Source organism: Ursus americanus, chromosome 17 (genome assembly GCF_024610735.1).
Source record: "Ursus americanus isolate L20-20 chromosome 17, mUrsAme1.1.p, whole genome shotgun sequence".
NCBI classification, from domain to species: domain Eukaryota; kingdom Metazoa; phylum Chordata; class Mammalia; order Carnivora; family Ursidae; genus Ursus; species Ursus americanus.
Window position 1 is genome coordinate 19,976,297 of NC_142143.1, and position 17,919 is coordinate 19,994,215.

General features: G+C 39.1%; 1 protein-coding gene across 2 annotated transcripts in view; it reads right to left on the reverse strand.

Annotated features, from left to right (window-relative positions):
- Positions 1 to 17,919, reverse strand: part of ANO4 (anoctamin 4) — a 219,396-nt gene that overhangs the window by 97,016 nt on the left and 104,461 nt on the right. For both annotated transcript variants that reach the window (XM_045779921.2, XM_087868824.1), the window contains one exon: positions 7,924 to 8,030. In XM_045779921.2, the coding sequence (XP_045635877.1) occupies positions 7,924 to 8,030 (107 nt within the window). The remainder of the gene's footprint in view (positions 1 to 7,923; positions 8,031 to 17,919) is intronic.

Below are 17,919 nucleotides of genomic sequence, written 5' to 3' on the forward strand. Positions count from 1 at the left end.
ATATTCACAACAACTTGCTTCTTTGAAACCAGCAACAGAGAGAGGGAGTCCCTGTTGCTTCAAGTTTCTGAGCTGGGGGCAGGCCTGAACACTCTTTGAAAGGGCTTGCCTGAGTAGGTCAGGCGCACCCAGGATGATCTTCCCTTTGATTAAGTCAAAGTCAAATTAAGAGCTCTTTTACATCTGGAAGGTCTCCTAAACTTTTCCATGTTATGTAACATAATCACAGGAGTGACACAATCACCTTTGCAATTCTATTGGTTAAATGTAAGCTACATTTGCCGCAACATGGACGGGACTGGAGGAGATAATGCTAAGCAAAATAAGTCAAGCAGAGAAAGGCAATTATCATATGGTTTCACTCATTTATGGAACATAAGAAGTAGGAAGATCGGGAGGAGAAGAAAGGGAAGAAGAAAGGGGAGGTAAACAGAAGGGGGAATGAAGCATGAGACTATGGACTCTGGGAAACAAACTGAGGGCTTCAGAGGGGTGGGGGGTGGGGGAATGGGATAGGCCGGTGATGGGTATTAAGGAGGGCACATATTGCATGGTGCACTGGGTGTTATATGCAAGTAATGAATCATGGAACACTACATCAAAAACTAGGGGTGTACTGTATGGTGACTAACATAATAAAAAAATAATATTATTAAAAAAATAAATGTAAGCTACAGTTTCTACCTACACTTAAGGGAAAGTAATTACACAGGCCATGGCTCACTAGGAAGTCACCTTGGGTGTGTTCATCACAAGGTTTATAATTTTTTTCAAAAGAACAGCTTTTGGTTTCATTTATTTTCTCTATTATTTTTTTCTGTTTTCTATTTCATTTATTTCTTCTCTTTTATTATTTCATCTACCTACTTTAATTCCTTTTTCTTTCTCTTCTTTCTTAAGGTGGAAGGGGAGGTCATTAATTTGGACATTTCTTTTCATATATAGGCCTATTATACTATAAATTTCTCCCTAAGGACTGTACACTTTTTGATATATTGTTTTCATTTTCATTGAGTGCAACATACTGATTTTTCTTTTGATTTCTTCTTTCACTGATGAGTTATTTAAAAGGTATTAGTTTTAAATATCTGTTACATTTCCAGAGATCATCTTCATATTAACATTGAATTTAATTCCTCTGTGGTCAAAAACCATATTCTGTATGACTTGAATCACTTTAGATGAAGTCTTGTTCTATATCCCCAAACATGGCCTATCTTGGGTATGTTCTATGTGCGCTTGAAAAAAACAAACAGGTATCCTGCTGTTGTTGGAAGTGATCCAGAAGATCAGTTATGTTCACTGAGACTGTTGTTCAGGTCTTCTAGCCCCTACTGATTTTCTACCTATCCTATTAATTACTGAGGAAGAAGCATTTAAATATCCAACTGTAATTGTGGAGTTGTCTATTTCTCTTTGCAGTTCTGTCAGTTTTTGCTTCATGTAGTTTGAAGCTCCAGGCTTTTAGGATTATGTCCTCCTGATGAACTGACTGAATTTACTTTTATCCCTGGTAATATTCTTTGCTCTGAAATCTATTTCGTCTGATATCAATACAGCCACTTCAGCTTTATTTTGGTTAAGCATAACTTTTTTGAACCTTTTACTTTTAACCCATTTGTGTCTTTAAAGTTTCTTGCAGGCAGCAAAGAATTTAGGCCTTGATTTTTTTTTTAAAAGATTTTATTTATTTGACAGAGAGATAGAGACAGCCAGCGAGAAAGGGAACACAAGCAGGGGGAGTGGGAGAGGAAGAAGCAGGCTACTAGCGGAGGAGCCCGATGTGGGGCTCGATCCCACAACACCGGGATCACGCCCTGAGCCGAAGGAAGACGCTTAACCCCTGTGCCACCCAGGCGCCCCTAGGCCTTGATTTTTTTATTCTGAATTTTGGATTGGGTTCTTTAGAACATTTATGTTCAATGCTCTGTGAATTATGAGCCGTTCCAATTTCACTGGAAATCCTTTGGGGTTGTTCTTTCACTGGCTTTGAGTAGTTTCCTAATACATATGCACTAACTAGTACTCTGCTAAATAATTAAGGTGGGGGGCCCTCTGATGATCTTCAGGGTTCTCTCTTGGCAGAACTTTTTGCTTTTTGTACTTTCTTCTGTGAACTCTAACTGCCTTGGTTTCCTTAGACTCCTAGCAATATCTTTGCAACTCAGGGAGTCTACCAGGTTCTGCCTGGGTTCTCCCTCCCTAGGCTGCCATCTAGAAACTATGTCAACGTAGTGGGCTGATGCAATCATAGTGCTCACTGCATTTGTTTTCTGTCTCTCAGGGATTTCTATTCTTGGCTGCCCAATGTTCAGTGTCTTGAAAAGAATGGTCTCCCACATTTTTTTTCCTGTTTTTCCTTTTTTTCAGGTGGGAGAGTAAATCTTGTGCCTGTTACTCCGTCTTGGCCAAAAGTGGAAGTTCAATGTGTTGGTCCTTAAAGTGTCTTTCAAGTCAAGAATTATACTACTTCCTAAAATATACCTCAAAGATGATGACTAGAAGGATGTCTCTCAAGTGGCTAACAGGGGAATGCTCCCCATGCTTTAGGTCCTGATTAGAGTCCAGAGGCTTAGCCTTATTGGGAAATGGAACATGCACTGATTCACTTTTTATTGATGCCGGGTCAATCAATGTTTAGGTACTTTTAATCACACTAATACAGTAATGTGTTTTAAGATGACTGACATGAACAATAAATGTCTAAGAACAACATTTGAAATGCAAATATCTGTAGGGCTTTTGTATTTTGTCTAGCATGCAGGAGGCCCTCAATAAATACCTCTGTTATGAATGAATAAATTATTATATGGAAAGCTCTGATTGCCTCAAGTCTATTGAGAAATCCACATATCTCATCAATAAACTTTCTTCCTTTTTTTAAAAGATTTTATTGAGAGACAGAGTGAGAGAGAGAGAGAAAGACAGAGAATGAGCAGCGGGGAGGGGTAGAGAGAGAGGGAGAAGCAGACTCCCTGCTGAGCAGGGAGCCTGCTGTGGAACTTGATCCCAGGACCCGATCATGACCTGAGCTGAAGGCAGACGCATAACCAACTGAGCTACCTAGGCGTCCCATCAATAAACTTTCAAACATCTCAGATACTAGAAAAAAACAGAATTTACGGGACCTAATAACAGACTCTGATGATGACCCAGTAAGTTTATCATAATTTATCAAAGTCGTGCAAAGTGAGAAAGTAGTTAATATTTGAAGTCAACCACTTCAGCAACTTCCCCTTTGAGCACCAATTTTGAAAACACAGTCAATTTCAAAATTTATTTTATCTACTTATATTGTTAAATAAATCTATGTTGATCTATTAATTGCTCTATTTTGAGAGTGGATTTCAATAGTTTGATTTTCACAGTTGTAATAAATTCAGAGTGAATCTGGAAAACTTACATAGTGGTAGTTTACACTCCAGCAAAATGTCCTTACAAATCATGTTTACAAATCAGCTAATCAATGTTGGTTCATGGAAGATGCTACTTTCAGAAAGAGCTTCAGGTAGAAAATAACAGATAAATACCATTCTATCAATAAATTAAATTTTCTTCTAATATGTTATTTCTTTCATTTATGAAACCAAACATGACAATGAATCATCAGGTCAACCAAGCATTTGTGGTTTTACTCCATATTTTTCAGAATAATGCCTGACCCTAGGTTAATAATTTACTCTGTGATTGGTCATTTCTAATCAGATACTTCTCCAGGTCATCATTACCAATTTTCAAAGCACTGACCTGATGAACGGATAAAGATACATATCATATAAATATAAATATAAATATAAATAGCCACACACACAATGGAATATTACTCAGCCATAAAAAAGAATGAACTCTTGCCATTTGCAATGACATAGATTGAGCTACAGAATATTATGGTAAGTGAAATAGTCAAAAACAAATACCACATGATTTCACTCATATGTAGAATTTAAGAAACAAAACAAATGGGAAGAGGGGGAAAAAAAAGAGAGGGGAGGTAAACCAAGAAACAGATTCTTAACTCTAGAGAACAAACTGATGGTTACCAGAGGGGAGGTAGGGGGGAGGATGGGTTAAATTGGTGATGGGGATTAAGCAGTGCACTTGTGATGAGCACCAGATGTTGTATGGAAGTGCTGAATCACCATATTGTACACCTGAAACTAACAGTGTATGTTGAATCACCATATTGTACCCTGAAACTAACAGTGTATGTTAACTCACTGGAATTTAAATAAAAACTTAAAAAATAAAAGGCACTGGAGTTCTTGGATAGAATTCTCTTTCTTTCATCAAATGAGAGAAACTTTTATAAACATCATTTCTTACTAGTAACAACACTCCCTGCATTCCTTTAGAATATTTACAAATCAGGGGCGCCTGGGTGGCACAGCGGTTAAGCGTCTGCCTTCAGCTCAGGGCGTGATCCCGGCGTTATGGGATCGAGTCCCACATCAGGCTCTTCAGCTATGAGCCTGCTTCTTCCTCTCCCGCTCCCCCTGCTTGTGTTCCCTCTCTCGCTGGCTGTCTCTATCTCTGTCAAATAAATAAATAAAATCTTTAAAAAAAAAAAAAAGAATATTTACAAATCACTGTCTCTTTTTGCCTCCATCTTGACCATTTCTAAAAACAGCTCACATTTTGAGATGCAAAAGTTAAGCACAATAATTGCTGAATGGCCACATTGTACACAATTTTCGACCGTGCAAGGATGCTGATGGTTAGATATTAATCATGTTTAAAAGATTTTCAATTCATTTCAACAAGCACTCCTACTATAAGCCAGAATTATGTTAGGCAATGATGACAGGAAGACAAATAGGGCAACTTATTTACAATTAAGGAGCTTATTGTCCAACTAGCAGTTTTAGCTGCAGATTCTCAACACCCTAGTGTTTTATAATAAACTGTGAGGTGTGCTGCAAATCATAGCATCAATATTAGTGAAGGCACTGTTTTTTATAAATTTGCATTTTATAAAATAATTCAGAATAGCTATTGCCATAATCATTTTACTTTCACTTGTTTTTTTTTTTTTTAGCATTTTCATGATACAATGTTAACTGAAAAAGGTATGATAAAAGTTAGTGTAGTATACCCTAAGTCTGTTAAAATTATGGATAAATGCATAAATATGAAAAAAGTAATTAATGTAATATTTAAATTATTTAATACACCAAAATATTACAATGGTTCTCTTTAGGTGGTAGAATTTTCCTAATGTCATTGAAAATAAAGAATTCAAGATAATCAGAATTGTACATAATTATCAAATCATCTCTCAAAGAAAGTGCCATAGGAATTCATGGGAAGAGGGAAGAATTCCTTCAAGGTGGAATGGTCATGGAGGACGTCATGGAGAGGACATGTCTCAAAGATGGGTGATTGATGCAGAGAATATGAAGATATCCTAATTCACAACCCCGCTGATGTTAAGGAATATCTAAATCAGGTTTGATTTTACCGTATCCACCTACATAGACTCTCACTCAACATTATTTCAGGTGTATCCAGATTTGGACTAGATAGTTATCATTTTCTATTATATTTTAATTAATGCAGCTTGGGATCAAAGTAGTTTTGGCGGCTTCACAGAGTGACTCACACTGAGCTTGCGTTCAGCTAAGTCTCTCAAGTCTGTTCCTCTCATGATGTTCTTAAGCAACATTTCTCCCACACTGTACCAGGGTAGTTGTTTTGCTGAATTCGAGTATAGGACTTCACATTTACAAACAATTAAATGTCATCTTGTTGGATTTGGCTGAGATTTCCAGATCACTGAGATCTTTTATGCTCCTGCCTCCAATGACAAACATATTTAATGCATTCTTCCAGAGTCCACTCCACCTGAAAGCTTGATGGACAGGCTGTTTAGGCCAAGTACCAGTTATCAATACATTTGCCCCTTAGCTCCAACTATACTTTCATTGCCTACTTTGCAAAAATGGAGCTAGACCTTGTAAATATTTCTCCTTAACAGACTGTACAATGTTAAGTTTTGTCAGTATTAGGCACTGGAAAGACCCTGGAGGAGGAAGAAATTTGTCTCCCTGATACCAGTATGCTTCCCTCAGCAGGCTTCTGCAACACATGGCTTCTATGGCACCAACTTCCTACAGGGCATGGTGGCCCGTAGCACATGGCACCTCCCCAAGGGCAGGTATCTCCTTGAACAGCTTCACAGAGCAACGCTGTTGATGCAACACCTCTCAATGAACGGCTTCCCTGGAACCCCTCTAGGCAGTCCCCCACCATGCCCCCAGAAAACTGTTCTGCCACCTACTGAACCACAGCTACACCACTTCCAACAGAATCTACGTCTCAGCTTTGTGGGGAGAGTCTTTCTAGAAGTGGTAGCTGCCTCTAATATCTCCTATTTCTTTATTCTCTAGAGTTCTCCTTAACCTTTACTAACCAATCCCTGATTACTCCAATCCTCTCTCATGTTTTTATATTAATATTTAATAATATATTTTATATTAAACTTTCCCTGTAAAAATTATGTGCGATTTTCGTCTCCTGACTAGGTCATTGTTCAAACTATCAATAAAAATCTTGTCTGGACAGAGATAAGGACAAAGCCACCTGAGTCCTCTTGATATATGATAATCTGTTTAATAATGGAGAAAATTTGGTAATATGGAATGGTTCTCATAAAATGCCCCAAATATAAATTATGAGTGTCCGTCAATAGAGGAATGGATAAAGATATGGTATATATACATATCCCCCCCCCCACACACACAATGGAATATTACTCAGCCATAAAAAAGAATGGAATCTTGCCATTTGCAACAACATGGATGGATCTAGAAGATGGAGTGCTAAGTGAAGTGAGTCAGTCAGAGAAAGAAAAATAGCATATGATTTCATTCCCATGTAGAATATAAGAAACAAAACAAAGAAAAAAAGAGATAAACCAAAAGACAGACTCTTAACTAAAGAGAACAAACTGGTGGTTACTAAAGGTGGGAGTGGGTGGGTGGGTGAAACAGGTAAAGGGGATCAAGGTACACTTATCAGGATTAGCACTGAGTACAGAACCGTTGAATCCCTATATTGTACAACTGCCGCTAATATAACACTGTATATTAATTAAACTGGAATTAAAAAATAAAGTTAAATAAAAAATCCATATGTATGAATTATGGAAGCTGTTTAATGGGGAAGGTGATTATTTGGAGAATTTCCTTATGTGACAGCTCATCTCGGCACTTGCCTAGAACAACCTCCCCTCTTCCCCTGAGACCACCATGTTCCTATATCAGCCCCTTCTTTTCATCAGGTCTAGTTCAAACCCCAGCTTCTCAATGAAGCTTCCCCTGACCACTCCATCTCAGCTTGAACTCACCATTTCAATTTTTTTTTTAAGATTTTATTTATTTATTTGACAGAGAGACAGACAGCCAGATAGGGAACACAAGCAGGGGGAGTGGGAGAGGAAGAAGCAGGCTTCCAGCGGAGGAGCCTGATGTGGGGCTCGATCCCATAACGCTGGGATCACGCCCTGAGCCGAAGGCAGACTGCGCCACCCAGGCGCCCCTCACCATTTCAATTTTTTCACGTTACTCACTGTATCTATTCATTTGTTTATTGTCGTCATTCAAATGCTTGAACATACGCCCCAGGAGAGAACCATGCTCATCTCCCCAACATCCAGCCCAGTGCCGGCACGTAATGAGCACACCATAAATATTTGCTGAATTGAGAGAAATTCTCCATGATCTTAGGTAAATGAGGTAACATGCTATTTTAAAGAGATCTAAGGATGATATTAAGATTTTTACACTTGTGAGTTATCCATCAAAGAAGTAGAGATTTTATAAATGATGAGTGGTTCTAGAATTGATATAAGCTTTATAAAACCAAAGAAAAAAGTCTGTAATCCCCCAAATCTGATGTAGCTTGTTATACTAATATACTACTTACCAATTTTGTTTTTTCCTTCTTCATACTTTATTCTTTGTAAAATATGATGTACGATTCTACTTCTTGTGGCATTGTTGAAGAAAGTGTCTTTGTTGTGTATGATGAAGCTGCACACATTGAAAACACAAGCTGAAGGTTAACTGGAGGTGAGGAGCCTAATCTGTGACGTAATGTGGTGTGACTCATACAGAGGGGTCTTCCGTCAGTCACAGAGCGGGTAGGTCTGGAACAGCATGAGAGAGCCCAGAGATCACACCAGAGGCAAGAGGCTCACACCCCTCAGTAGTTTTGGTTCTTAGTCTCCTGAGCATTAACATAATTATGCCGGGAAGGAGCTGGAACTAAATGCAATTAAGTAAACCTTAAAATAAAATAATTTTTTTTCCCTCAGTAAGGTCATTAGATAAATCCAACTAAAAATGTATTTTGTTTTTATCTCCTTTCGTCTCCCCAGCCCCTCCCCTTCCATGTCATAACCATCTGGTTTTTCAGACATTTTAAGACGTGAAACTGGTTTGGGTGGTGGATATAGGAATTAGGGAATAAGCTCTGGTCTGGCTCAGGGCCTCTGTCTGTTCCTTTCCCATGTTCCTTGCTGGATGGGACTCCTCTCCTAAAACATATACTTAAAATTGCTTTCTTTCTCAGCCAGTGGACGACCCAGCCTCTAAAGCTTCTCACAGGGCTCATATCCACACACACCAAGACACTGGGTTTTCCAGGGGATACTCCTACCCCACGGAGAACTGAGAGGTTTTCCAGGTGACAGAGCTTTCAGGACCACAATAACCAGCATGAAGTGGCCATGTCTTCCCTTCCCAGAAATGTGTTAAATGGTACAGTATTAGACATACTGTAAGTATAATTGCTTCATAAATTGTGAAGTTTATTAACTTCAGCAAACTTTAATGAGGTACCTCCTAAGAGTGGGGATGCCGTGCAAGGCATACCAATGGTGGCAGCCACTGCCTTCAAAACCCAGCTCAGAAGTCACCTCTCCTCACCCCTCCAACTCCACTCCTTTCCTGCAAAGAATTCAGTATTCCCTCCTCTGTGCTACTTCTTATCTTGTAAGCACATCGATTTATCAATTATTCTGTATTGTCACTTGTTTTTTCATTCATTCATTCATTCATTCATTCATTCATTCATTCAGCAAATGTTTATTGAGGGCTTTGTCTAGGGTACTGATTATACAGCAGTAAACAAAACAGATAAAATCTTTGTTCTTGAGAGCCTTACAGTCTAGCGGGAAAGACAAACCATAAAGGAAATGAACTTGATCATATGGCAGAGACGGGCAGGATCAACCTCCCTTTGCATGTCTCTGTCCCACAGAAGACCGTGAACTCATTCAGGACAAAAGGCTGAATCATACTAATTTCTGTAGCCCCAGCATCTAGTGAGTGGCTGGTACAAACACAGGTATATGTTTTTGAATAGCAGTAAGTGAGGGCCATTGGGATTTATGTTGGGGAAATTGCTATTAAATGTTTTCTTCAAGAAGATGGATTCCCAAGAGTTGTTCAAATGTCAGGAGGAAGAGAGAAAACTGAGCTAGGGAAGATAGTCCAGGCATGGGGTCTGGTTTGGGAACAGCTGGGAATTTGAGTTTGGGATAGTATACAAAGGGGACAAAGGCCAGAGAATTTGAAAATAAAATGTAAATCACATGAGCGATTCCCTGGAGAAGTATTTTCCTCTCACTTTCACTTCCCTAGGATTCTGTTATAGAATACTGTTCTCAGAAAAAGTAATTTGACTTGGTGGATGAGAGATAAATGCTATGTGGGTGAATGAGGAAGCTGCAGAGCTTAGCTGGTATTTTCTTCAGGGTTTTCTGAAAACATATTATTGCATCAAAGTGGAGGAGAGGAAAACCAAAGTTACGCTGAATGCAGTTCCTTTTATTTTATCCTCCTCTGCCTTTTCACCTTATTTAAGATAGACCATTCCATTTTAATACCAAATAAAGATGCCATAAAGAAACAAATAAAAAAGCTCATTTTTGACTCACAATACCAGATGATGGCTGAAAGCTGATAAGAATGACCATACTTGACAGGACAATTCTGGCCTAAAAGCCCATGTCCCTCCTCTATTAAGTGGTTTTCTGCTTTCTTCTCCTTTTATAGCACCACATTACATTGTGTGAGCTCATGTAATAGTTCTCTATAATAAGCACTGCAGATGAGGTTCAAGATTTTGTTTTCCTCTTCCTTATATCTAGGTTGTACCTGGAGCCTGGAGATTCTATAGTGGGAACAAATATATAGGGCACGTGCCAGGCACTATTCTAAGCGCTCCAGATACATTAACTCATTCAACCCTTGCAATAACCCAGGACATAGCATTTTCTAGCTCCATCGTGCAGGTGAAGAATCAGAGAAGGTGAGTGATGTTCCCAAAGTCACTCAACTAAAGGGGAGAGCCAGGATTTCAACTCGGGCAGTCTGGCTCCAGAGGCCACCCTCTCACCCACTCCACTCACCTGTCTCCCTGTGCCAGAAACTTCCTGACTCCTGGAGGCTGACTCTCCTTCAGATCAGCCCAAGAGTTGCCCTGCCTGGAATGTTTTCCTTGCTTCCACTTATTCTTTGAGCCTCGGCACAGGGCACATCTCCCTTTAAGGGTCTACCTTAACCCCGTGTCCGCCCCCTGAAAAGTAATGTGGTGCTACAATAAGAGAGGGAAGGAGGAAATCATTTAATGCAGGAGGAAAATGAGCCTTAAGTTCTAACATTACCCCTCCTTCCCCTTAAGACTTTGAGACAGTCCACAGACTAAACCCTAGTTCTGTCACTTACTATGTGGTACTGAGACTGTCCCTCAACTTCCCTGGGTTTTGGTTTCCTCATCTGTGAAATGGGGATAACACTGTAATTACTCTCATAGCATTTTGGTAGAATCAAGAGAGATGGCAAGCCTTGCAGAACCCCACTGTCTAGTGTTTAATAAGCTCTCAGAGTTAGCTGTCATCATTGCTGTTGCTTCTATGACATCATATAGAAACTGTCTGCTTACATACCTGACTTCTCTGGATGAGCTTCTTGAGGGCAGGGACCAGCCATGCTCATCTCTGTATTCCCTGCGCTAGTACAGGGCTTGGCACGTGACTAGCCCTTACGATGGGCTCAAATGAACTGACCATCTGGAGGACACCTGCTAACATTGGGGGCTATGTGACTAAATACCATCTCCTTATACCTTGGCATCTACTTCTTCTGGAAATATTTCTACCTATTTCACCTTTCCAACTACCACCTGAATCATTCTCGCCACACTGCCAAAGGATTTTCTTACAGGGTGTCGAACAATCTCATTTTCTCTGTCACTCTTTCAAACTGAAGGGCTAAGAGAAGGCACAGTGATGATTCTTGATATCATTGCTCTCAAGCTTTTCTTAGCCATTTAGCCAAAACAACTTTCTTCAAACAAAATCACACACATAGGCACATGCACACACACGTGGACAATGTAAGCTGAGCTGTTCTGGCAAACATAAGACTTGGGGGCTCAGTCTCTGAGGTGTCAGCGCTCTGGTGTGAGCCTTAGAAACTGCTTTCCTACCTTACTGGTGGGTCAGCAAACTAGTACAAATTCTGTAAGGACCATTTGACCAAGTCTATCAAAATTATATATATTTTATATACACATTTATAATAATAACTATAATTATTACATTATATATAATATATACATATCTTCTGACCAGCAATTCTTTTAAAAATTTATTCTACAAATACATTTACCCATGTGCAAAGTGACAGATAATAAAAAACACTCATTATGCCATGGGTTATCATAGCAAAGTTCTAAAAATGACTTAATTCATCAGTGGGGGTAAAGATAAATTATTGTACGACTCGACAATGAAATACTCTGCATCTGTAAAGAGATTAAGGGTGTTCAATGTAGATATAAAAAAATTTTCAAGTTACTCCAGGAGCAAACAAAGTTCAAAATAGTCACATAGCTATTTGGGTTTTGTTTTGTTTTGTTTTTTAGGTTTTATTTATTTACTTGAGAGAGAGAGTGCACAAGCAAGGAAGGGGCAGAGGGAGAGGAGGACTCCCCACTGAACAGGGAGTCAGACATGGGGCTCGATCCCAGGACCCTGGGATCATGACCTGAGGCAAAGGCAGATGCTTCACCAACTGAGCCACCCAGGTGCCTCACAGCTATTTGCATCAAAGAGAAAAACACACACATATAAGGAAGTAGATATAAATGTAATGATGTATTTATTTGCTTGCACATGCACAGGATGACTATGGAAAGGACACACAGACAACCAGAAATACTAGCTGCCTCTGGGGAGAACTAGGTGGCTGGAAAGGAAGGAAACTTCACTGACATACTTTGGAAATTTTTATCATATGTAAGTACTACCTATAAAAAAACATGAAATATTTTTTAAAAGAAATTTTTAAAGGGAAAATGCAATTTCTGTTCTAGTTTTGTTCTCTCCTTCACCCTGAAGGATAAGGAGAGGAATAAACTGAATTGGCAGAGGAATAATTATGCGATCGAGGCTCTGCACAGATATCTACTTATCCTACCCTTTGGAGCAGTTATGTAATATGCCCAAAGTCACATAACTGAGGAAGGATTCAAAACCCATCTGTCGGTTCCAAATTTTCCCATTCATTTGTAAAAGGAACTGCTGAGAGCACATGCCTGCCTGTATGCATGTATGTGTGAAAGGGACTTTCTGGATGATTTCATCTTGCCCTATGAGGAAGGCCTTGCTGATCTGTCATCAAGTAACAGGCAAACCTGAGCCTTAAATTCCTACAGATTCCCCTCTAGGGTCTCTACTCTCCTGCTTTCTCTGGAGGTGAGCAGCCCTCAGTTTTCACTTGATGAGCCTCCCAATCTCCTCCATGCTAGGAAGGGCAAAAACCGGAAGAGAATATTCAATGAAATTATGTTTTAGCTACAGACTCCCTGAGGCTGTGGTTATTAGCACTCTGTTCTGAAGCCAACCGTCCACAGCAGTGTTGTAAAGTACTGTGATATGCTGGTTGTAAACATTCTGTAAATGTTTGGCTTGTTCTGTGCAAAGAACTGTTCACTGAGAGTGTTACATGTGGAGGTGAGCAGTGGGTACAAAGGAATGTGGGTGTTATGCAGTATGTATTTTGAGTGAGGGTAATGCAAAGGTGGAAAGAACCTAGTTTCTTTATATAGAGAATAGAGGCTCCTCTATTCTTACCAGATAAAATGAGAAACACGAACATTCAAGGGGTGTGATTTGGGGAAAGGTGTTCATTAGAGCTGGGTATAAAACCAGCTTACCATTAAATGTGTTATTTTAAAGCAAATACCAACTCATTTTTTTTAACTTTCCTCTTAGGCAATAGCTATTAAGATATGACTACACTTTCTTCACAATTAATTTAGTACAAATTAGCTAGAGTCCACTGTTGCTGAAAAGGAATTTCTGAGATAATGAAAATGTTCTTTATCTATGCTGCCCAATATTGTAGCCACTAGTCACATGTCGCTACTGAACACTTAAACTGTGGATAGCACAATGAGAAAGTAAATTTTTACTTTTACTTAATTTTAACTGATTAAAATTAAAATATAAATAGCCACATGTGGCTAGGAGATAGCCAGTTGCCTCAAACATGAATGAAAATTTGAGTATATAGGCAAAGCCTCAGTAATGGGATCCTTATCCTGCCTCTCCCTTTGACTACAAAAACTGGACCAGGAGAGTGAGTAAGGGATGAAAATGCCCTATAGACCTGTGTACAAGGAAGTCAATGAGCTTCTTTGGGACCCAGTTACTTGTCAGAAAAATGTGGGTCGTAATGTCTTAGTTGCCCAAGGAGGGGGTTAATCACAAAGTGAGACTATAAAGTATTGAGATAGACCATCAAACATAGCTGGTAGATGACTGGACTCCACACAAGTCAAAGAGACAACTCAAACCCAACATGTCCCAAACAGAACTCTAGATCTATACCATTATATGGTAAAAACCCAATTTCTCAAGTCACAAACTTGAGATGCATCCTCTATCCTCTCTTTCTCTCATGTTCAATATCCAATCACATTCTCTGAGTTCCTCTTCCGAAATGTTATCCTGAATCTGATCTTTTATCACCCTCTTTGCTTTGAAGTTGTTTCCAAGAGCATTATAATAATCTCCTAACTCCTCCAATTTCACTTTCTCCCATCAGTTCTTTCTCTACATAGCAAGGATCTTTAAAAACAAATAAAATCTCATCCCTCTTCTGCTTAAAACTCCTCACCAACTTCCCCTAGATTTGGAATTTGGAATAAAACCAAAACTCCTTCCCATGGTCTACATGCTCCAGGCACATGGTCTGGTCCTGCCTACACCAATGTGCTCACCTCTTCTCCTCTTCCTCTTGCTCATTATAAACCAGCAACATTGCCTTTCCTCTGCCCTTGAAAAAACCCAGCGTGACACCATCCAGGGCTGTTGTTCATGCAACTCCCAGATTTTTGCACAACTTGTTTCTTTCCAACATTTCTTTCCAACCCAACAAGTTGGGTCTCAACTTAAATGTCACCTTTAATACCTTAGCTAGGATAGTTACTCTCCTGTCCCTCAAGTCTCTCTGTCTTCCATTACCTTGTTTTATTGTATTTTTCTTATGTTTTACTTTCTAGGGGGTGGGAGGAGATGTATCTACATGTTCACTGTCTACCCACCTTCCCCTGTAGAATGATTGCAACCACATACTGACTCTACATGGAACCAGTGGAAGAACTGGCCAGCTTAACCCAGCACAACTGCTGAAATAAAAGAATCATGAGCAAATAAAATGTGTTTTAAATTAAATTTTGTGATAGACTGTTATGTAGTAATAGGTGACCAAAACGCCAGTCTTTTCTGAAGGCTAAAGTTGTATTATTTCATAATGCAAAAAGAAAAGTGAAAGCTAACGCTTTGAAAAATATTTCAGAAAACTTTCTTAACTAGACTTTTAAATAGTGATTTATTTTTTAACAGGGAGAAGCAAAGGTGGTACAGTTAACTGTCACTTAAATTATGTCCTCAAATTAATGAAAAATCTAAGGAGGAACAAAGCAACCAATTAATTTTTTATGTGACAAGGCCTATTTTGAGAGGTTTTTTTTTTTGGGCTTTAGGCACCGCAGTGCAATAACTAACTTCTTAAGTATAATTGTTTTTGGTAAAAGGATGAGATAACTATCAGGCCAAATATATAATATACATAATATTCAGAGTTCTGACTGTTCGGTAAAGACTTTTAAGCCTCTTCATAGCATTAAGGTGATAAGGTGCTGAAATTTAAAGCAATGTGAGACATTTTCTTATTCTATTGGTCATTTCTAATTGCACTTTATGACATCATCTTTACTATGTGAACGTTAAATACAAACTAAGAAATACTTACTCTTGAGACTTCCAGGTAAAGATGGGAAATTAAACCCCTGCATTTAATTTGGCTCTCAATACCCCCATGAAAATAACAGTAATGTGTGTGTTTACTTTTTTTAAGATTTTATTTATTTATTTGAGAGAGAGGGAGAGCACAAGCAGGGGGACAGGCAGAGGGAGAGTGAGAAGCAGACTCCTAACTGAGCAGGGAGCTTAATGGGGCTGTGTGCACATTTACATACAGGTATAAACCCTTAAGGAACAAAGACAGCAGAAAGCAACAGCAACAAAATGTTGGAATGTGAGAAGCAGACTGACAGGTAGTAACAGACTTAGCAGATTTCTAAACCAGCTCTGGGCAAGACCAAGAACAATCATATTTAAACTACAACATCTCATAAAATTTTAGAACTGGGGCACCAGTGGCCTCTAGAAGCCGGGTGAAGGGGTTGCTAAAATAAGCACTGGTTGAAAGCTGTTTAGGAAGAAGTTAGATCCTGAGATCTTCACCTGTACTTTAACAGAAGCCTGGAGGAGTTGTGTTTTGTGAGGGTTTTTGGTTTTGGTTTTTGTTTCTGCATAGGGTAATAATGCAGCCCCTGAACTGTAAGACGTCAGACATGGTTAGGGGTAAGGGAGCCATAGTGAAAACTGGAGGACCAAGTGAATGTTTGCATCCTGGAAGCCGAAATTCCCAACTGTCTTCATCAGCTTAGGCTCCAGAACATTGGCAGCCAGGTTTTGACTTTCCAGGGAGGACACTGGCAGAGACTTCTCTGGGGAATCTGACCAGCTTAAGATGAAAGATCTGAAGAGGGAGAGATTGGAGACTCCAAAATGCACCCCCCCCGCCCCCCCGCCGCCCAGCCATCTCCCTACAACAAAACTACCAGTTGACAGCCCCACCCATTTACTCTGAAATTATACTCAAGTTTTCGCATTTCCTATTCTTTAATGTGGACAGCCAAAGATTACTGGGTATCTGAAGAAATTCATTAATGAAAGATAGAGAATTATAAAGACAGTAAAAAATAGAAAGAAACATGTTAGAGGATATTAGGCCATGTGGAGTGATGAAACATTAAAAATATCATTATGCTCAGAAAGTTAAGATGTTGTAATTGTGAAAAAAGCTCAAAATACGATTTTTAAAAAGCCAGAACATTATGAAAATCAAATGGCCCTTGTAAATTAAAACAAAATGATAGCACAATTTGAAAACTTAATAGAAGCATTTGAAAATAAGTTGAAATCTTCCAGAAAGTAAGCTGAGAAAAATCTCCTAGAGCAAAACTTTACAGATTAATAAAAAGGAGAGAAAAGACAGACATGAGAGGATCAGCTAGGAATTCCATAAAGAAAGAAAAAGGGATAAATCATATGCAAGATTCAAAAATTACTCAAGAATATTTTCCTGAACTGAAAAAGAGTATTCAAGTTAAAAGGGTCCACTGCTGATTCAATAAAACAGATGAACTGAGAGCCACCTCAAGATATGTTTCTGTGATATTTCGGAACACTGGGGACAAAGAGAAAACCATACAAACTCACACAGGGGAGAAAACAGGTTACAATTGAGAGAATTAGGAATTGGAACGTCTTTGAAGTCCCAAGCAGCGATACTGAGTTTTGGAATCAGAGGAGGAAGACCTTCAAAATTCCGAGGGAAAAGTTTTTATGACCAAACGATCATAAAGAATGAAACACAATAACTATGTGTACTAGTTTGCTATAGATTCTATGACAAAGTACCACAGTAACGTTAGGTGGCTTAAACAAAAGAAATTAATTTTCTCCAGTTCTGGAGGAAGAAGCTGCCTCAAGGCTAGATGGAATTACTTCTTATAAACCCAGAAGATTGCAGGCAAGAAAAGGAAAAGGAAGGTTGTAGGAAAGAGGAGAAAAGAGGACGAGAGAAAAAAGCGTTATCTTGGGACTGCTAGCAATCCAGACCGGTCCTAAATTACCTCCATCTTTAGCAATGGACAGTGAAAATCAACATATATAGAATGCACATATGGCAAAATTATCTATTCATTTGTAAGGTACATGTATTATTAGTAGACAAATTCATTGAACATTTACCACAGGCGTTTATATATTGTGCTAATTTTCACATTACGTGGGTATTATTATGAATCCCAATTTCCACATAAAGAAATTGAAGCTCAGAATCATACAGCTTGTGAGTTGCAGCGCTGGCATTCGGGGCCCAGGTCTCACAGACTCCAGAGCCTGTGTGAGCTCAACCACTAAGCGTTAAGGACAGACGCTGTGATTCATTCATCCTTGTCCAGCCCTACACAGTGCCTGTCACAGAGCCTGTGCCTGATGCTGCCTGAGCCAAAATGGATATTCAGGATGAAAACACGAAAGTATTGCAGTAGTTACATTTATTAGAGATCACTGTTCCTTCCCATTCAAAAGTGAGCCAGAATGAAGAGGAAATCATTTTTTAAAAAATCTATAAAAACAAGTTTGGAAACCTAGTGATTTCCTAATTAATCCTCAGAGCAGAAAAATCCAATTTAGAATAACCCAGGCCTCAGCTCTCTACTAATTAGGGTGCTACTGTAATTGAGTCAATAGTAAGGTTTTGCCTGATTTAC